The sequence below is a fragment of the Protopterus annectens genome, chromosome 11.part0, assembly GCF_019279795.1.
Source record: "Protopterus annectens isolate FY-2018-M chromosome 11.part0, PAN1.0, whole genome shotgun sequence".
Lineage (NCBI taxonomy): Eukaryota > Metazoa > Chordata > Ceratodontiformes > Protopteridae > Protopterus > Protopterus annectens.
In genome coordinates, this window is record NC_056745.1 from 1,265,786,859 (window position 1) to 1,265,809,555 (window position 22,697).

Consider the following 22,697-nt stretch of genomic DNA (forward strand, 5'->3'; position numbering starts at 1 on the left):
GATATAGACATTATAGAACATTTCTGTACTTTCTGGTAGGAGCCAGACACTGCCCTTTCCAAATTTTCCTACTCAGGCTGACCACAAAATTGAGTGTTCATCAAGCCTGTCAGTGGTATCCATCCACCTCAGGTTGTAGGAAACCAGATTGATGTCCTTCATGGATGCATCTGCAGTCATAACAAGTGGGTTGTCCTGTCGTCAGGCAGCCCTGCAGTCGGCCGGATTCCAAAGTCCGAGTCCGGCTTCGGCTGATGTCGCACTCCACCCGACGTCATCTCTGTTGGTCTTCGGGTATAAAAGCATCAGCCGACGCCATTTTCCTCAGTCTTTCTTGCGTGGCGGCTCAAGCAGAAGCTGTTAGCAAGTGCCGGTCGGTCGGATCCAGAGATTACTTCTACCGAATACTAAAGACTTCTAAAGCTAAGTACCACTCTTTCTTGCCTCAGCCGATGTCAGAAAAAGTTAACAATTGTTTAACCTGTGGGAAACAAATACCTCATAAAGATTTCCACTCTTACTGTCTGCCTTGTTTAGGCCCAGCCCACGACGTAGCAGCCTGTTCGACCTCAGAAATTTTACCCACTACGGTGGTTGACTTATCAGACACCATCCCCTTGGATGTCTCTACCCCAGCACGTGGTGCTGCTAGGCCTCCAGCTGCCATGTCCATTAAGGCCTTCGCCAGGGCTAAAGCAGCCAAGACTACTAAAACAGTGCCTGTTAAACCCCCCACATCCAGGCCCTCTTCTAGTTCTCAAATGCTTTCTTTGGCAGAAGATTTAATTTCTTTAATTAGAGGATCTCAATCTCACCCAGACAGGGCCTCTCAGCCCCAGAGAAGAGACCTAGGGCAGAGCCCCTGAGCCAGTGTCTTCTGATGATTCTGCTGATGAATCAGACATAACTGACCAGCCTGAGGCTCCCTTCTCCAACTTTGAAGATTCTGATGCTGAAGAATCCATTCCAGCTGCTTCCCCACCAGAAGAATTCAAACCTTGCATGCCATGCGAGAACAGTTCCAATGGCAGCAACAGGATTTTTCAGACTCCAGAAAAGACTTAGGACCTTTCTGCACCTCCCACAGCACAGGCCCTTAGCTATACCTCCTGTTCTCCTGTGGTGGATGATGCTTTCAATGATGTTTGCTCCGCTCCAGATTCTTTACCCCAGCCCCTGCCAAACCAGACAGATTTTACAGGGTGCCAGATACTCATCACCACCTTTACAAGGCCCCACTTGCAGACCCAGAAACTATATCCCAGGGTCCCAAGGCAGTAGCCGCGACCACAACTAAAAACCCTATTCCTTCTGAAAGGGAAGCAAGGTCACTAGACAGATGGGGTAAAAGGTCTACACTTCAGCTACTCTCTCAGCTAGAGCTTTAAACTGTCAGTTTCACATGATACAATACCAAGAGTTTATGCTTGATCAGTTAACTAAAAACTAACCACTGATGAATCTCTTGATAAGAAATATGTATTAGAGATGGTAAATAACATACAACAGGTTAGCAACCATTCCTTAAAATGTGGCTATGATGCACTGGAGGCTTCATTTAGATCAGCCATGACAGGCACAGTGATAAGAAGGCATGCATGGCTAAAGGAACAAGCTTTACCGGATCATGTTAAAGCTAAGTTGCTAGATGCTCCTATGGACAAGACAAGTTTGTTTGGTACACCTGCCCAGCAGGTTATGAAGAAAATGGAAGAAAAGGCAAAATCTGTTCAAACTGTTAAAGATTTCTTGCAGGTTCAACCCCCAAGGTTTAGCAGGAACTGGCCTGCCAAAAATTGGTCCTTTCCTGACTCCACAAAATTTCAAAGGGGCAGGAATAGACGCTCCAGAGGCAGAAACCAATCCAGAGGAGGTGCCTACAGAGGACGACAGTGGCAAGGTAACAACAGAGGCACAGACACAGCCACTGCCACTACATCAGCACAACCACGGTGACTTAATCCTAAATCCGCCTACCAGGGAACAAATGGCAGCTCCTCTAGGCGGAAAGTTAACCTTATTTTCAAAGAACTGGCACTACATAACAAAAGACAAGTGGATTTTACAAACCATAGATCAAGGTTACCGGTTTCACTTCCACACCTTACCAGTCAAAAGAGGAATGCCAAATCTACCTCCAAATCAAAAAACAGAGGCTCTACGCCAGATAATGGAGTTAGCAAACATGAGAGCTGTGGAAAGAGTGCCAACAGCAGAACAAGGAAAGGGGTTCTACTCCAGACTATTCCTAGTTCCAAGAAAGGAAAAAGTTGGAGACCAATTCTCGACCTGTCCACCTTAAATACATACATCATTGTCCCAAAATTCAAAATGCTGACCCTACAGCAACTTCTATGCTGGGCAAGGAGTCTTGGCTGGTAACTCTAGATCTCAAGGAGGCATACCTGCACGTCCCCATTCGACCAATCTGCAGAAGATACCTCAGATTTCTTGCAGGATCAGAGCACTATCAATTCTCAGCATTGCCCTTTGGCTTATCTACTGCCCAGAGTATTCACAAAATGCCTGGCATCAGTAATCGCCATTGCAGACTACAGGGAATTCAAATTTACCCATACCTGGACGACTGCCTGCTACAAGGGGACAACAAAAGCAAGCTGACAACAGATTTACAAAGGGTCATTTACTTGCTACAAGGACTGGGATACACAGTCAATTTACAAAAGTCAAGGCTGATACCATCCCAAACAAGGACATTCTTGAATTGGACACAGTACAACAAATGGCATTCCTGACTACAGAAAAACAAAAGAACTTCCTCTTTACTTCTTGGCACTAACAAAACTGAACAAGTTAACAGCAAGAAAAGTTCTGCAGGCCTTGGGCTTCATGGCATCATGCATAATCTTGGTCCCATTTGCCAGACTACATATGAGGAAACTACAGTGGTACCTAAAGAATTTATGGTCCCAACACAGACACAGTCTAGAAACAGAAATCCCACTAATTCCATGCTTAAAACAGGAGTTCCTATGGTGGGCTCAGGCATGCCAGTCAAACCCAGGCCTACCCTTTCGCAGATGTCAACCAAGCCAGACCATCACAACAGACGCTTCAGACCTAGGATGGGGCCCACATGCTGGACAAATGCGTGCAAGGATTGTGGACACAGGATCAACTTCACCTGCACATCAATCTAAAAGAAATGCTGGCAGTAAAACTGGCAATCCAAAAGTTCAAACCATTTCTCAAAGAGGGCCAGTTGATGATAAGGACAGACAACACCACAGTCATGTGGTACATCAACAAACAGGGAGGCACTCATTCATCCCCCCTATGCTGAATGCCCTTGGTGCTGTGGACCCTGGCACTCAGCCCCAACATTCAGTTACAGGCAATATTTGTACCGGGAAAGACAATACTCTAGCAGACATATTAAGCAGAAGCACCTCGGATGCCCACGAATGGAAGCTGCACAGGGACATCTTCAAGACCATCTCAAAGAAATGGGGAATGCCACAGATAGACCTATTCGCATCACCTCTCAATCACCAGCTCAAAAATTCTGCACAAGGACATTCCACCCACTAGCATGGAAAGTGGACTCACTCTCCTTCAACTGGAAAGGCCTAACAGCATATGCATTTCCACCTCTTCCTTTGATACACAAGGTACTACTAAAAGTCAAGGAAGAACGTCCAAGGATAATCCTGATAGCTCCAAACTGGCCAAGACAACACTGGTACCCACTACTGAAGAGCATGTCTCGAACAATATGTGGCCAATACCCTGATGCCTTTGATGTTAACTCAGAACAACTACAGCATCATACATCCAAACCTAAAAACACTGCAACTGACTGCATGGAACATCACATAGCAGCAGCTAATCCAGAACTTTCCCAAAGAGTTAAAGACATTATTCTTGAAGCACGCAGACCTTCAACAAGAAGGAACTATGCTGGAAAATGGAAAAGGTTTGTCATTTGGAGGGAAAGAGGAAAAGATGTGTCAAACATAGATATGCCTAACATTCTGGAGTATCTGTCGAACTTCTTCATTCAGGCCTGTCCTACTCCTCCATCAAGATACATGCATCAGCTATTTCAGCAGAATACAGCTTTGATCCACCTGTTTTTCACCCTTTGCTCAGGCAGTTCCTCAGAGGAATCAAGAATGTAAAACCTCCAAGGAAACCACCATTACCAGCTTGGGATTTAAACTTTGTGCTAGAAAAGTTGACACTATCACCCTTTGAACCAGCAGCAACAGCAGACCTACAACACCTGTCATGGAAAACTGCTTTCCTACTGGCAATTACTTCAGCAAGGAGGGTTTCAGAACTACAGGCCTTAATGGCAGTGCAACCCTTCCTAATCTTCCACCAAGATAGAGTGTCCATGAGGACTAATCCTACATTTATGCCCAAGGTGGTATCCAGAGTGTCTTTAAACCAGGCAATCCACCTACCTACATTCTTTCCCAACCCACAAAACAGAGGGAAAGAATACTGCATACCTTGGATGTACATAGACAGCTACGCTACTACTTGGACAGAACAAAAATAGCAGAAAGACTGACCAACTTTTTGTAGCCTATGCAACAGGAAGGGAAGGAAAAGCTATTTCCAAACAGACAATCTCCAAATGGATAGGAAATTGCATACGATACTGTTACTCCTTCCATGGAAAACCAATTCCACAGAACATAAGACCTCATTCTACAAGGGCAACAGCCACTACCACAGCCTTCTTACGAGGAGTGGCAACCAAAGACATTATTGAGGCGGCTACTTGGACCTCCGTGCATACATTTGCCAAGCATTATAATTTGCCTCTATATTCCAGATCCCGAGCAGGGTTTGCCACTGCTGTACTGCAAGGGATCCTAAACACACCATAATCTACTTTTATCCTCCTCCCTAGTTGGCTATGGTATTCTACCCACTTGTTATGACTGCAGATGCATCCATGAAGGACATAGTACAGTTTTGTACCTACCATAAATGTAGATGTCCAAACTGGATAGCATCTGCAGTCAGGATTACCCTCCCTCCTTCCCTCTGTGGTACTCCTAGGGTGTTTACCCTCCTAATAGCTAGCTGTTGGGGGGGAGTCTTTTATGGTGTATTTGTTTGTATATATGTACATATATGCTTATTGTTGTGTTTACCTCTATCTATTTGGAAACATTGGCATCTATCCAAATTTTCAGCCTGCAAGAGGGCTACTGGCATCTGGGGCAAGAAACACTGAGGAAAATGGCGTCGGCTGGTGCTTTTATACCCGAAGGCCAACAGAGGTGCCGTCGGGTGGAGTGCGACATCAGCCGGACCCGGACTTTGGAATCCGGCCGACTGCAGGGCTGCCTGACGACAGGACAACCCACTTGTTATGACTGCAGATGCTATCCAGTTCGGACATCTACATTTATGGTAGGTACAAAACTGTACTTTTTCCTAACTGAGCATCTAGTTTCTAGTGGCTGACTACAAATATGGTATCATACAGCATAGGACGTATGTATTGCAGATATTTCCACTCCATTGGGGATCATTGTAAGTTGTGGCATCACAACTGAATCCTTGTAAGGGTCCAATTTTTCTATGCTCCCTAGACATAAGGATATGTTGGTCTTTTTTGTCCCTAGCACTTGCAAGATGTTTTGCAGGTGGCACATTTCCTAGGAAGGCACAGCTGAAACTTGTCTACAGTTGCTTAGCATATTGTCTTCCTCCCTTCAAATAACTTGTACGAGTTGTCATATGTGTCTCTCTCAGTGGATTCAGAATCCAAAGTGTTGATGAAATAGACATTTTACAGGCCACTCTTTGGATGTCTAAATGTAACATCTTAGATAGTGGACATCATCCACCAGTCTCCTTTTCGAAGAAAAAAACAACTTTGTGGGCCCACTACTTGCGGCTTATGTAACCAGTGGTGCATCATCTTTGGAGTGTGGAGTCTGTTCAGGGACCACACACACACACACACACACACACACACACACACACACACACACACACACACACACACAAACACACACCCACACCCTGTGGACAGAAGACCTTGTAACATGTTTGTTTGCTAGAATTGAAAGGAGCACTGTTGGTGCTTTTGGCTTTCTTGTTGTGTTTTTATACCTTGATATCGTAACATAGTAGAGGTATAATTAATCAGTAGGCAATGGAGGGGGGTACACATTCTTTCCCTTTTGTAGGGAAGCCATGAGAATGAGAGTGGGCCTTTAAAAACAGCAATTTCCTTTCATAGCGTCATAGTTTAATACAAGGCTATTGATCCACTGAGCCTTTTGTAGCCTAGCTGCAGATCCTAAATTCTGAGTAACTATTTAAGTGAATAACTAATACCTAGTTTTGACCATTTTCAATGAGGGCTCGATGGGCCACACAGCTGTTTTTTTTGATTGCCCATCCATTTGCCTAAGTTATGCATCAAGAGAGTCATGGAGCTGCTTTGCATAACCTCCAAGATGAGTGTTTTTTCATAAAAGAGGGATTCTGGGGGGGGGGGGTCTGTCTTGCTGGTGGGTCCAATATATGCTTTGGTGGAAATTTTTAGATCACTTGAGCGAGTGTTTAGGGAGTTTGTTTTGTGAATGTGACAGAGGTCAAATAGGACTGGGTCCTTTGAGGCTTTGTAAGCTAGACAGATGTCCCCTCTCAAAAGATCATGTGCAGTGGATCGCACTTACTAACAAAATGTCAGGAATGCTTGCTGTGCTGCTGTAAGAGGGATTCCTCTTTTAAACCATAAAGATTATAAAAAAAACATTTTTTTGGTGGCTTTTTTACTTTTAAACCAAAAATGAACTATTTTCATGACCTCGATGAACAATACATGAACTCACATCCTTATGTCTTGCACAGTTTTGACATAAAGTTGGGCTTCATCACTTATCCAGTCTTGAAACAAAGCCACCATTGTCTTTTACTCTGTTAAAAAAAACTTAAAAAATAATGTCGTCGGTGAGCAGCCACATGCAAAAGCATAATACTTAATGATATGCAAAGCTGCGTTCATCAAGTACTTCCTGTGTGGCAGTGATATAATTTTAAAACTGCTATTGCTGGAGCCAAGAGCCATTTGTCTGTATGTAGTACAATGGCGTGTCCGGGAAAATGGGTCTGTATGTATATATATATATATATATATATATATATATATATATATATATATAAAATGTACATGTGTGTGTGTGTGAGGGCAAAGTAGAAAAATAAAATTAACAACTTTACTGCTATTCATGAGCTGTGGCTACATCTGGAAAGCTTCCTCCCCGAACTGAATGTCACAATGGACCTTCCTTCACAGCTGCGACCCCCATAAGGAGACAGTAGGAGCTGTGACTGTGTGGTATTCTGATTGCCCAATTTTCACATAAAATTATTTTATGTGAAAATAGCATTAGCCTAGACACTAGACATCACAGAACATTGCAAAATTATGAAAACCGAGTGCAGATGCTGTATTCTGTTTCATCAGGGTACATGTGATCTTTAAGGCATACATGCTCTTGATTGTCTTGGTGAAATGCTGCAGTCTATCAAGCTTGAGTCATTTGCTTAGGCAAGTAAATACCAAAAGGAGCATTATATTCTATAACAGGCCTGAAGAGGGAGGACTAGAGAGGGATGATCATTTCCCTACACCTGGAAGATATACCCTGATGATCTGTCTGGTTTAGATGTAAGGCTTTCTGAGCAGCTGTGGATACATGGTCATCAAAGGATAGTTCATGGTCACTGAAAGTTCCAGGTCATTAATGACTAAATCACTTTTCAAATGGGTGTAAACTGTGTGGTAGGTGCATGGAGGCTGAGGCTTGACAAAGGACACAGTGCTGCATTTCTTGGAATTTAGTTTCAGGTGAATGTCCAAACGCCATTTGTTTGTGTGAGTTAGGCCATCTAGGAGAATCTGGAAATGGGGGGGGGGGGGAGTTTAGGACTGATCTGAGTTTGCAGTCATTTGCAAGCTTGGTCATGACCATGATAGCTTATTGACATTAGAGAAATAAACACCAAAAGTAAGTGGTTCCAGAACTGATACTTGGAGAGCACTACTGGTAGCTATATCTTGATGAGTGTGTCCCCAGCACTAATAGTGTCTGATTTGTCAGTAAGCCAGTTTAATGTCCAGTGGGTAACATAGCGATTTACATCATTCCATAATAATGTATTCTGCATCATACGTTCTTATAGTTTTATGAGTAATCACTGAACCAACTGTAGTATGGGGTCAGGCTACCAGAAATAGGGGTGGCTGACATCAAGCCTGCTGGTTTGGCTGTCTTTCCGCCTTCAGATGGTGGTTATTTCTTTCTCTTCCCTTTGTGAGGCATCCCAGCCCAGAATGCTATGATACATTCATGGCCAGATGGGATCCTATGCCTTTTCCATTTGATCATGGCATGTCTCCACAAAGTCATGGCTATGAGGACCAGACTAATCCTTGCCAGACCTTGACTGCCTTAGGCACTTTGGTTTCTATTGTGCATCTTGCCCTCGTTCCAATCCCTCCCCAGTTCCTGACTCACCCTTTGGAAAAACTTTTCCCTAATTTCACAAACTCAAGCTAATCAAGTGGCTTCTCCAGTTATCTTGATATTCGGGTCAGAATACTTTCAGATCTTCACTTACATGGATGGTTCTGTACTTTTCTTCAACCATTCCCCTGAAATGCACAATACTTGTAAAGGAAAAATGGTAAAGGTTTACAGGAAATTAAGCTTGAATCAAGATAATTTTATTCTAGGGTTGTTCCTACTGTGTCTAGATCTCCATGCTAGCAAAGGTTCAGAATTGTTCCTTTTGCTGACTGTATTTAGCCTGCCAATTTAGTGTTGTGATATTTTGTTGCAGTAGAGAGTAAACCTGAATTATTGTAGAATACTTTTTTCACATTTGTAATGTTTGACCGCACAGTTGTGTTGATAGTGGGCATGTATTTTTAACTTTGTAGTTTTGCTTTATAATGTTTTTTCCTTCTCAGGTAGTGATAACTGCCGTGGCTTTGGCTATGTTACTTTCTCAATGCAAGATGATGCTCAGAAGGCCATAACGGATGTTAGAGAGTTTGATGGGAAAAAGATCATTGTTGTCTTTGCTAAGAAGAAATTGCCAAAGGACAAGAAGCAGCAGAAACAGAAAGGAGGTGAGTGACTCTGAATCTGAGTACAGGGACCTGCTGGGGGGTGGGATGGGGTGGTGTTTTGTTTGGACATTTTAAAGGACAATGTGAGGCTGTGAATATTACATATACCTCTTCATGTGTATCTGTAGAGTGCATTCTTGGTTTTAAGGTCTGTGATAAAAATTATGTCTGCCTGCTGTTACTCCTTTGTCTTAATATATTTTTTTATGTAAATTATACCAGAATGTGTTGGAAATAAATGTAGCTCACTCAAAAAGTAGTGGTTTCTACAGTGTACTGTAAGCTGTTTGATGTGTTTATAGTGTGGGGATCAAAAAAGAAGGTTCAATAGTATTACTATCAGCAAGCATTGCAAAATGCACCTTTTTTTCTCTATCTTTGTGAAAACGTGTTGTAAAAAGTCTTATTTTATTTATTTTTTTGTATTTTTCATGTGTGTCTTTATTATAGCTTATTTCTGAACTACGCTGTTTCAGATGTCACTGTTGAAATATTTTTTTCCATGCCAGAGAACCACCAGTATCTTTAGAGGCATTTCTTCAGTTTTTGGCTGTAAATGCCAGCTTTTAACTACCATTGTTTTTTAATCTTCATGGATATCTCTCAGAAAATTGTTAGCTTAGGTTTGAGCTATATCTTGCTGTAAATGGTTTGTACAAAAATTGGAATACATATACAGTATTTGTTCTTGTTACAGGAAAAAGAGCAATTAAATCATTTAATATGTTTTTACCCTCAAAAAGGAGCGAGAGTGGTAAGATTTTGGTCTTGAAAAAAGTTTCAAGCATGTTTTGAACTAAAAGATCTGTAATATGTAATGTGTTTTATTTATTTATTTTTGTTCTAGAAATCAACTGTTTCACGATCCAGTTGATGCTTTTGTAACTGAAGTCATACAGACCACAAGACTTTTAAGTTTGGAAACCTGATTCTTTGCTAAAAGAATAGTGTCTGGAATCAGAAATTATCACATCTGTGTCAAATTATTGTGGAAGTTGACTGGACAAAGCAATTGTGTTTAGATTTTAGGACTTCCCCATCCCTTCTGGTTTTGCAGCAAGACTAATCCTCTTTGTCCCTTGGTTGCGGAGAAAGATGTGTTCTGTCTTTCATGCCTTTGGTTGTATTTACCTTTCTAATAAAAGCCAAGGACTTTCCTCTCAATCAAGGTGACCCTGTCTCCATACAGTAGCTTGGCTTCACATTTTTTTGCTTCTGCCAGGCCTTACAGCTGGATTTGTTTGTGCTGGTAGAAACTACCAGGCTGTATACCACTTGTTGCATTTGTTCTGCTAAGTGGTGGAGACTCTGGGTGGATAAGTATCCTGTACCACTTCATTCCATTAGTTGCAAGTTGTTTTGTGTCAAGGCACATGGCATAATTTGGTTCTCCATTATAGCATAATCATTGTATATGCTGCTGGCACTTGTGCAGAATACTACCTTTTGTCAGAGCAGACCTATTGTCCAGCATGGTATGGTTAAGCAGCTTTTAAAAAGATTTTTCTTGTTTGCCCTCCATTAAAGAACCATCTCCTTGGGAATTTGAGGTTCATGACTTTTATGTGCTTGTCTATTTATTTGAACCAGGTAGTTTTAGAGTCCTAAATTTCATCTCTTGAAGGAAGAATGTTTTTACTCTCCCACATCTCTGCTCCCATCATCTCTTGAGATGCAAGAGTTTTATCTATAGGAGATGCTCTGATTTTTCTCAGAGCACACTTAGTGCCTTTCATTTCCAGCAGTCTCTTCTTTGTGGGAGTTGTTAAAATTGTACATTCTATAGCAGTAGAATTAGATGACGTAGTCTCTGAGAGCTTTTTAAGAATAAGGGTGATGTGCAGAGCTGTAGTAACTACAGAGGGATAAAACTGATCAGTCACAGCATGAAATTATGGGAAAGATTAGTGGAAGCTAGGTTAAAAAGGGAGGTGATGATTAGTGATCAGCAGTATGGTTTCATGCCAGGAAAGAGCACTACAGATGCATTGTTTGCTCTGAGAGTGTTGATGGAGAAGTCCAGAGAAGGTCAGAAGGAGTTGCATTGTGTCTTTGTTGACTTAGAGAAAGCATATGACAGGGTGCCTAGAGAGGAGTTGTGGTATTGTATGAGGAAGTCGGGAGTGACAGAGAAGTATGTAAGAGTGGTACAGGATATGTACAAGGGTAGTGTGACAGTGGCGAGATCTGCCGTGGGAGTGACCGATGCATTTAAGGTGGAGGTGAGATTACATCAAGGATCAGCTCTGAGCCCTTTCATATTTGCACTGGTGATGGACAGTTTGACAAATGAGATCAGACAGGAGTCCCCGTGGACTATGATGGTTGCAGATGACATTGTGATATGTAGTGAGAGTAGGGAACAGGTTGAGGAGACCCAGGAGAGGTGGAGATATGCTCTAGAGAGAAGAGGAATGAAGGTCAGCAGGACTAAGACAGAATATATATGTGTGAATGTGAGAGGGAGGATAGAGGAATGGTGAGGATACAGGGAGTAGAGTTGGCGAAGGTGGATGAGTTTAAATACTTGGGATCAACAGTTCAGAGTAATGGCGAGTGTGGAAGAGAGGTGAAGAAGAGAGTGCAGGCAAGGTGGAGAAGAGTGTCGGGAGTGATTTGTGACAGACGAGTACCAGTAAGAGTGAAAGGGAAGGTCTACAAAAGGGTAGCGAGACCAGCTATGTTATATGGGTTGGAGACAGTGGCATTGACAAAAAGGCAGGAGTCGGAGCTGGATGTGGCAGAGTTAAAGATGTTAAGTTTTACACTGAGTGTGACGAGGGTAGACAGGATTAGGAATAAGTATATTAGAGGGTCAGCCCAGGTTGGACAGTTTGAAGACAAAGCCAGAGAGGCGAGATTGCGTTGGTTTGGACATGTGCTGAGGAGGGATGCAGAGTATATTGGGAAAAGAATGCTAAGGATGAAGCTGCCAGGTAAGAGGAAAAGAGGAAGGCCTAAGATAAGGTTTATGGATGTGGTTAGAGAGGACATGCAGGTGGTTGGTTTGACAGAGCAAGATGCAGAGGACAGGAAGAAATGGAAACAGGTCATCTGCTGTGCCGACCCCTAACCGGGAAAAGCTGAAAGAAGTCGTCTGTGAGAGCTTCTCATTTACTGCCACCCTTCTGTTTTGTTTCTTGTTCAGCTTTTTATCTGTTTCTCAGGGAATCAAAACATTTTAAAAGGCATAGTTGCTTTGGATGATTGACTGCCGTGATCACTTTTCAGAGCTCTAGTGTTTATCAAGATGTTTTGAAGAATATGTAAGTGGTCATTGGACTGAGGCACTACATAAGCAAAGTTTACTGACACAAAAGTGAAAGGATGAGAAGAATTGAACACTTCTGTAAAGTGCTTCTGATAACAGATGAGGTCTTGGCAGTATGTCTGAAGTACGGAGGGGACAATGTCTGCAGCATTGATGATACTTTATAAAGTGTTTTTGTCTTTACAGGTGGAAAGTATTGTATGAAATTTCTGTTTCACTGGCAAAACCGTACATTTGTCTGCACTGAGTCTTGGATGTCACCTTCTTTTCCTTTTAGCCAACTTCCTTAGGTCTCTCCCTAGGCTTCCTTCTCCATTGTCCACCTTGGCATCTTGGTATCACCCACGGACAATTTGATTTCTGCTTGTGATGCTCTTTGCTGTGTGCGATACACATTATTGATGTTTGAATGCAGTTGTGGCAAGCAATATGCCACTAGTCACTCCCTGTCTTATAATGGAATCAATTTCGCCTGAACCCGTAGCATTCTCCTTTTCTCTTGCTTATGTGTGTCTGAACATTCCTGTACTTCAGCCATACTCCCATGAGCTTGCATACCATTTATTTTGTGGGAGTTTGAGTCAAATGCTGTATTGAAATCCATTTAGATTCTGTCTGCCAGGATATCCTTTTCCATATTTGGCATAGCAGAATGTTACAGCTGGATCATATTTAACTGGTAGGACCTCTAACTACAGAGTAATGGTGATGTCTGTCTTGAAACTGGCTTTAGCTGAGAAATGCCACCAGCCTTTTTTCTTCAAGATCATTTCCATTACTGTCCCTAACTTTAAAGTCAAGCTGAGAAGTCTATAGTTTACATTGATGGTCTGACTGCATCTTTTCCAGTCATGTGATGTCTCCCACTGTCCAGAAATCTGTTGACCACTCTAACACTAGTTTTTGCAGTATCCTGGCCAGATGTTTGGGGATTTTAGGTGGTACCCTGCCCAGCTACAGTGCCTTGTGTTTTCTCAGTCTGACATGTTCGTTTTGTACCTTCCTAGATTCTGTTGCCCTATATTCCATTCTCCTCCCCTTTTCTTCTTAGAATCTTCTGTTTCACCCTGTCATGGGAATGGAGTCAGAAAAGTCATTTAGCGCATCCACTTTTCTCTTCTTTGTAATGTTTCTCCATCTGCATATAGTTTGACCACAACCATCTTTACCTGTTTTTTGTCTACTTTTATGTACAAAAATGTATGGCCTCCTAACTTTATCTCCTGCACAAGTTGATTTTCCAATATATTTAGCTGTTGTAGCCTCCAGATTTGCCCCAGCTCTTTCCATTTTCTCAGTCTTTTGCCTCTCCCTTTTTCTTCCCTAGGCCACTTTGTTTAGGCCTAAGGATTGCTGCCTCAACTCATTTTCCCTTCTCCATTTCCCCTTATTCTTTCAGTAAACTTTCTTGCAGCTTGATGTCTCCCTTCCTTCTTTGCTGCACGTTCATGGTTTCCTTCCTTATGTGTTCTTTGTTTCTTTCTTACTGTGTGTGTTATCTCATCTGTCTTCTGTAGTGTTGATGCTGTAAACAAGTGTTGCTTTAAATTTCATTCTGTCAAATATTGTCATGAATTGTATCATCTTCTTTACCGCATCCTAGCCTGTTGATAATAGCCTGTTGATTTGGCTTTGAACACCCTCTGCACTTAGTAACTTTTGGGATTTCCTGTTGTCTCCACCTTTGCACAGTGCTAAACCATTTAACTTTGTTACTTGGTGGTGCACTTTTCATGCTGACATATATCATTCTAATACATGGCAAGTAAGATGATCATCCATTGTCTTTGCTCCCCGATTTCCTTTCTAGCACTGATGCATTTTAGATCTTGGTCCAGTCATGCTTATTTGGAAAGACTGCTGTAATTTTTAATACTTTACAAAAGGATGGTAGTATGCTGAACCACAAAATATCCATTTGAAATATAGACTAGTTCATAGTACATTTCCAGTAGGTCATCTTAGTAATCATCCATAGGAATATATTACCTGATATGAAGGTGCACAGAACTCTCTTGTGTAGTATATTCAGTATCACTCCATAAGTACTCTAGGAACAATTAATTTTATGCAGATACCTGGCCGGAAAAAAATTAAAAGTAATGTTAATTTAGTGGTACTAACCCCCCCCCCCAAATGTATTGTTCTCACTCCAAAGTCAGCACAGTTTGAATAAATGCAGAAATTAAATCTATATAGTTAGTCTGAGGTGCCACATTTTAGGAGAAAGCGGAAAGCTCAGCAACTGAACTAAAACACATCCCTGCAGAATGTAGTAAGTAGCCAAAAACAAGCAAATACATGACACCATACCAATTTGAGCAGATATGAAACAAGTTATAGTGTAGCACAAGCCGAGTAATAGTTAGGTGTTATGTGCTTACAAAGCAAGGAGCATTACAGTATTTAAAAAGTATAATGAGCAGGCATTTGTAAAATGTTACAGCATACAGTAGCTTATATTTTCCCAGGTTGAATCCATTTTTACATAGATAGCTGCAGAAAGATTTCCTGGGAATATTCTTGTGAAATGACTGAGTAGTTTTAACTTGACCGCATGCAGTAGGATTGGTAACTGGAAAGATTAGTGATTTATAGGTTAAAGGATCATAGGAGGTTACTAGGCTAACAGCTCCAGGGTCCTTACATACCTAACCAAGTTCAACCCATGTTCCTGGGGGTGTCTGGCTCAAGCAGACACTAAAATCAGCACCTATTGCCCCTGTCCAAGAGGGATACAGGTGGAACCCCCCCGGGGTGAATTTCTGGTTACCCATCCAGTCATCCAAATTACGCTTAAATAGGGCCAACGAGAGCCTTTGTTTAACATGAATAGGAAGTTTGTTCCAAAGTTGGGTCAACCTCTGTGAGACAAATCTCTCTCTCCAGCAAGTTCTGTTGATGTCATATACCAGTTTAAGGCCCTTTGAGCGAGTGACATGTGTGCCGTTTGAATTGCGAATGTGCGGCATTTCCATTAAAGCTGGGTCAGAGATTGCTCTATGTGCAAGACGCAGGTCGCTTCTGAGCAGTCTGTACAACACTGAGTAAAGTGACAGTGATTTCAGTCTGTTCACATGAGAGATCCTGAAGACCTGAATTTTCTTTGTAAGGAACCTTTGTGGTCTCTCCAATTGCCTCAGGTGTTTGGAAAGGAACATACCAAAGGCAGTGTTGTACTATTGGCCTGATGAGGGAAGAGCGCAGGAGGTTATAACCTCTTTTCTGGGGGCAATGCCCTTACTTATGAGATGAGCAATATAAAATGCCAGTCTTACCACTATGGAGACAAGGTGATGGAAGTTAAGGCTGCTGTCGACCTGTGTGACCAGATCTCTTACCAGTAACTGTGTGCTTAGGGTATTGTTATTGATGTGGTAGTTTGCGGGAACATCACACTTGCCATAAGGGAGGATGATGCATTTTTTTGCATTAAGTTTAAGACCATGACTTTGGCATCAGTCATTAGTCTGTGTAAGACCTTCTTCCAGGATGTTGACATTGCTAGGGGTTTTAGTGATAGCTCCCAGTTTGCAGTCATCAGCAAACGTGGTCAGTCACAGTCCTTTATTTTTAGTGTGTACTTCGGTAGAAGTAGATCCTGAGCAGTAGGGGTCCCAGAACCGATCCCTGTGGAACACCACAAGTTGTGAGTCTGCTAGAGGAGGTGGAGCCCTGTCAGTGAGCCAATTTGCAACCCATCTGCTCAGAATTAGTTCAAAATGATGTGAAAATTACTGAACCTACACACATTGCTAACATACTGGCTGACAGGTTCAGTGCAAACTTCTCCCCAAAAGGAGAGATATCTATTCCAGAGGATTGTAGCCCCCCAAACATCTCCAACGCCCAGGTGAGAACTGCCCTCACTAAGGCAAAAAACACAGCATCCATGGGACCGGATGGTGTCCCCGGCTGTGAGCTTCATGAACTCAACGAGGAATTAAACCCACAGTTAGGACAGCTGTTTAATCTTAGCCTCACCTCAGGATATGACTCCAAAGTGGTGTGGGCGGCGTACTGTGGTCCCACTTCATAAGGGCGGTGCCTCCACAGACCCTGGAAATTACCCCCATTAGCTTGACAAGCCTTATCTGCAAAGCCATGGAGAGGATCATAATGGAACTCATAAATAAAGACATAGGAACTTGCAGACTTTGGATCCAACCCAGTTTGGCTTTGTCAAAGGCAGATCCTGCCTCTTAAACTTGGTTGACTTTTTCGAGACAGTCACCAAGGCCATTGATGAGGGAAAGGCAGTCCATACAGCCTACCTCGACCTGGCAAAGGCCTTGACACAATACCCCACTCAGGTATCATCGAAAAACTCATCAGCTTGAATGTAAACCCATACATCACAAGATGGGTTGCAAACTGGCACAGAACCCACAGGGTCAGAGTTGCTGGAGCCATGTCAGACTCAAAGCCTGTCACAAGTGGTGTCCCACAGGGCTCAGTCCTGGGTCCACTCTTGTTCGGCATCTACTTTTCTGAAGTACAAGCAAACACAGGAGGGTTATTATGGCTGACAAAGTTTGCAGATGACTGCAAACTGGCCCATAGTCGAAACACATCTGACACAGATATCCTCCAGAAGGGCCTCACAGAAACGGATAACTGGTGCCAGAGCCATGGCCTGAAGTTAAACGCCAAAAATGCATAGTCATACCCTTCGGGAAAACAAGGTTACCCTAGCTACCATATAGGTGACAATCCACTGAGCACAGAAAAGTCATCAGGGATCTGGGGACCCAAGTTGACAGTAGTCTTCGCTTGACACTCATGTTGCTAAAGTAGTTAGGAAAACCTTCTATATCGCCCACCTGATCATGAAGGATTCACATCTAGATCAAGGGAGGTCATCGCCCCTGTACTCATCACTCATTAGACCTATGATTGAGTACAATGCCCGCTCGAATGTATCTGACCAGACACCTGATGCAGCTTGAAAGGCCCCAAAAGTTCCTCACCAAAAGGATAAAGGGTCTCAAAATATGTCTTATGCTGCCCGACTGAAAGAACTCCAGCTTTATTCAGTCTCATACCGCTTGCTCAGAGGTGACCTGTGCCTGACATATAAGGCCATGTCAAACCCAGATTTGATGAATATGCTTCACCTCAAAAATCTAGATCCCTCAGAACCACAAGGGCGGGAGACTTAAACCTTGACACGGTTATAAATAGAACGTGCTGGAGGGACAGATTCATCACCCAGAGACTCCCTATGCTGTGGAACAAAATCCCGGTACATGTGAGGCAGAGCACCTCGCTGGCCTTGTTCAAGAGGAATCTTGACCAATGGATGGGAGATCGCAGATATACCCCAGGGATTACTTCAGTGTCATTGCTTGACAGAGGCACAGAAAAATGATAGGCATAGTTTTTATTCAAACTAAAGGGGTGGGAAAGCCACATAACTATGGGCTAGGCTTATAAATGCCCTTGGGCAGATAGCCTAGTATGAACCTATGAACCTATGAACCTATGGAACAGCTTGTCACTGTTCCCACGAGAGGAGAAAATATACTAGATCTCATTGTCACAAACATGGGGACAAAATGCTCCACACCGGAAGTATATCCCTCATTGGTGAGATCTGATCATAAACTAATCTCACTGGAAATCCACATCCCGCCCCCACCCCAAACAAAAAAGACCATAGTGAAGAACTTCTCTAAAGCAAACTTCACACTACTCAAGACTGGTGTGGTATCCTTCAAGGCCCCTGAGCCAGAGGAAACCACAACCCAAGCTGGAAGCCCTTACAAATGCCTTCTATGAACACCTCCAGGACTGCATGGATCAGGCAATCCCAAATAAAACCAAGACTCTTTCCACAAAGGGCAAACGTCCAGTCTGGTGGACCCCAGCCATTAACAAACTTTACAATAAGAGGAGAAAGCTATTACATGATAGAACAAAATCCATAAAAGGAAGTCACACCTGATCATTATTAGTAAAAAATTACGAGCACTCATAAAATCAACTAAGGCCAATTTTGAGAGAAAAATTGCCATGGATTCAAAGGACAATCATAAGGCCTTTTTCAGCTATGTTAGGAACCTGGGTGGAAACTCCCAGATATGCTCAGAATTAGTCCAAAATGATACAAAAATCACTGAACCCACAGACATTGCCAACATACTGGCAGACAGGTTCAGTGCAAACTTCACCCCTCTCCCTAAAGGAGAGATAACTATCCCAGCCGAGTGTAGCCTCCCGACATCTCAAATGCGCAGGTGAAAGCTGCTCTCTAAAGCTAAAAACACAGAATCAATGGGACCGGATGGTGTCCCCGGCTGTGTGCTACACGAGCTAAATGAGGAATTAACCCGCACATAAGGCAGCTGTTTAATCTCAGCCTTACCACAGGATACGTGCCCAAGGAGTGGCGACGGCAACTGTGGTCCCACTCCACAAAGGCGGACCCTGGTAATTACCGCCCATAAGCTTAACAAGTCTAGTCTGCAAAGCTATGGAGAGGATCATAATGGAGCTCATAAACAAAGATATAGGGGACTTGCAGACATTGGACCCGACCCAGTTTGGCTTTGTCAAGGGAAGATCATGCCTTTTGAACTTGGTCGACTTCTTCAAACAGTCACCAAGGCCATTGATGAGGAAAGGCAGTCCATACAGCCTACCTTGACCTTGCAGCTCGACACAATACCCCACTCGGGTATTGTAGAAAAACTTACCAGCTTAAATGTAAACCCATATGTCACAAGATGGGTTGCAAACTGGCTTAAGGACAGAATCCACAGGGTTAGAGTTGCTGGCGCTGTGTCTGACTCCAAGCCGGTCACAAGTGGTGTCCCACAGGGCTCGGTCCTTGCCCCCCTATTGTTTGGCATCTACTTCTCAGAAGTACAGGCCAGCATGGGAGGACTTTGGCTGACAAAGTTTGCAGACGACTGCAAACTGGGCGCCATAGTGGAAAGTGCATCGGACACGGATATCCTTCAGAAGGGACTCACGGAAACAGATAGCTGGTGCCAGAGCCATGGCCTGAAGTTAAACGCCAAAAAATGTATAGTCATACCCTTCGGGAAAAACAAGGTAACCCCAAGCTACCATATAGGTGGCAATCCAATAAGCACAGAAGAGGTTATCAGGGACCTGGGGACCCAGGTTGACAGTGGCCTTTCTTTGACACTCACATTGCTAAAGTGGTTAGAAAGACCTTCTACATTGCCCACCTGATCATGAAGGGATTCACATCCAGATCTAGTGAGGTCATTGTTCCCTGTACTCTTCACTTATCAGACCAATGATCGAGTACAATGCCCCATTCGGGATGTATCTCACCCGACATCTGCAGCAATTGGAGAGACCCCAAAAGTTCCTCACCAAAAGGATAAAGGACTCCAAAATCTGTCATATGCTGCCAGATTGAAGAAACTCCAGCTCTATTCAGTTGCTCAGAGGTGACATGTGCCTGACATACAAGGCCATGTCCAACCCGAATTAATGGACATGCTCCACCTCAAAAATCCAAATCCACCAACACCACAAGAGCAAGCGACTTAAACCTTAGCACGGATATAAATAGGATGTGCTGGAGGGATAGATTTATCACTCAGAGACTCCCTATGCTGTGGAATAAAATCCTGGTCCATGTGAGGCAGAGCACCTCGCTGACTCTGTTCAAGAGAAATCTAGACCTGTGGATGGGAGGAATCATCTCTGTGTCACTGCTGGACAGAGGCACAACAAACTAATGGGCACAGTATTTTTCATATAAGGTGCGAAGCCACAAAAATTTGGGCTAGGCTTATAAATGCCTTAGGGCAGACAGCCTAGTATAAACCTATGAACCTATGAACCTATGAACCTATATGGATTGATACCCAGCTGGGAGAGTTTATCAATGATTCCTGAGTGGGGGGTTGTGCCAAAGGCCTTGGGTAAGTCTAGGTAGGCCATTTGCACAGATTTGCCCTCATCTAGGGCTTTGGTGACTTTCTCAAAGAAGTCCACCAAGTTTAACAGGCATGATCTTCCCTTCACAAAGCCAAAGCAAGAGAAAATATGAAAAGATATTTTTTAATCGAGTATAGAGTTAGAGTGAAGTGTGTGTTTGCAGATTGGAGTGAGATTTAGTTGTATGAACTGCTTTGGTAGTAGCAGTGTTGTAAGAGATGCAGCTGTGTCTGGTGTGGTCCGTGATGTGGTTTACATGTTTAGCATGGTGCTGCTTGAAGTCATTGAAGGCTGTAATACAAGAAGGTAGTGAGCGTGAGATTTTTGTGTCTAGTGCTGGAAAGGAGTGGTTACTACTATCGAATCTGTTCTGGGGGCATCTTGGCAGGATAGCTTTTGATTGTAATCAGAGGTTGTAATTGAGAATTGCTGTAGTTCTTTTGCTGGCTAAGATTGTGAAAAATCTGCTACTAATAGCAATTGTTTGTAGAACATTACATTATTGATATGAGTGGCCAGTTCTGAACTAAAAAGAAGTTTGTGGTGATTTGAGGGAAAACATCTATTTTTCGAGACGCTGCAGCTCTGACTACTTTTAGTTCTAGTATGTGTTTACCAGTTATTGACCTGTGTTTAGTTGAAGTGAGTTGGGAGATCTTTCAAATCCTCCTAGATGCTTTTTAATTTTGGCCTTTGGTTACTAGATGTAATGCCAGAATCTTATCTTTTGTTTGCTGGATGTGATCTTAGAATGTGTGTGAGAGATCCTGGCAGATGCCTGTGCAGTCTTAAGAGAGTAATCCCAATGAGTCAGTAATAACCCATTTTGGGTAATTTGTTTAAGGTGACCTTTAGATGTAGTAGATTAATCTGTATGGGTTATGTTTTGAGAAGGACATAACAGCCGGGCAGCTTCCAAAACTTCAGGTCACCTTCTATGTGCCCAGACTGTTAGATCGCTCATATGAGCTGATTAAGGGATGGGTTTGCGTGCCAAGCCTTTAAGAGCTTTCCTGCCACCGAAGACGTCTTTACCTTTGTAGGCTTTCAGCGATCAATGTTCAACTTGTGCTGTTCCACTGCTGGCCAGCAAGTTCCTTTTGGGGAAAAAAAACTTCCACATTTTATAATTATTGTTTAAACTTCATGTTCAGTAAGTATCTTTTAAGCTAGGGATATGTGTGCTGACTGCCACTTGACCTTACTGCACTTTTAAATGGGAGTGCACTTTTGTTTCTATTTGTTTAAAACATTCTGAGCAAAGTGTATTTGAGCGCTTTTTACTGTGTTTTTGAGTGAGGAAAAGTTACTTTTAAATATTTATGTTTTACTGGCTTATGCTGTTTAACTTCATTTGGAAAGAAGCACCGTTCTTGACTTGATCATGGAACAAACTGCTGGTACCATGGTTGATCCTCCTTCCAGTAACAAACAGAAAATGTTAACTAAATAGCCTTTGCCACAGCAGGCTAGCACTATGCCTCAGGCACAGGTGGGTGATTCTGCTGTGGCCAAAGCTGGTGCCTCAGACCCCCCCTCCCCCGATCCTTCTGGCGTTGTCCTTACAGCTATTCTAGACAGGAATTAGCCTTGTCATCTTTGGCTGTTGAGGTCACCTCAGTGTGCACAGGAGAGCTACTCTTGTCAGTCTTGGGAGAAAAGGCAGGGAAAGGTCCTTTATGCCATAATGTTGTGCCCATTCGTGAAAAAGCTGTTGTTATGCCCATTCCTGAAAAAGCTGTTTCTGCCATTAATAAACCTTTTTGCCCCAACTTTCATGTTAAAAAAAAAAAAAAAGAAACAGAAAACTAAAGCTTTCTCTTCTCCTATACTGGTTCTGTTAGGAGTAATTTATTATGTCTGCCTGAGTGTTTTGTATAGAAGAAAAAAGGATTCATGTTTTCCCGAAGGTATTAAAGAAATGTAATCTGTAGAGGAATGTGATGAGACATGTACAGTTTTTTCTCCTTAGATTTCTGATTCAGACTTTGAGGAAAGTATGGTATCTGAATCTCCCTGCGAGGGATTCTCATTCTCTGAGATTTTTTCCAGAATGTGTAATGTTCTTCAGTAGAACAACACTGGTGTTTCTCAGTCCCTCAGAAAATACTATAGGGGGGGGCGTGGCTAGGATGTAGACTGGTTGGCAGCATCTTTTCTCAGCTCTGCACTCAAAAGATATTTCTGACAGGAATTTTTAAAAACTAGATATTGTAGACAAACCTATTTTGTTGAATTACTTCTACTAATATCACTAAAAGTCTACAGTGCAAAAAAATTGGCTTTAAACATTATTTTTCCTGTCAAAAACAAGAAGGAAGGTATCTGAATCTACTGAAAATGAGCTTTTCTAAGCATATCACACAG

The 22,697-nt window shown here is 42.7% G+C and overlaps 1 protein-coding gene across 1 annotated transcript in view; it reads left to right on the forward strand.

Moving 5' to 3' along the window:
- The window catches only part of RBM28 (RNA binding motif protein 28), a 1,154,212-nt gene that overhangs the window by 76,768 nt on the left and 1,054,747 nt on the right, over window positions 1-22,697 (forward strand). The window contains exon 2 of the mRNA XM_044088621.1: window positions 8,975-9,136. Within this exon, the coding sequence (XP_043944556.1) occupies window positions 8,975-9,136 (162 nt within the window). The remainder of the gene's footprint in view (window positions 1-8,974; window positions 9,137-22,697) is intronic.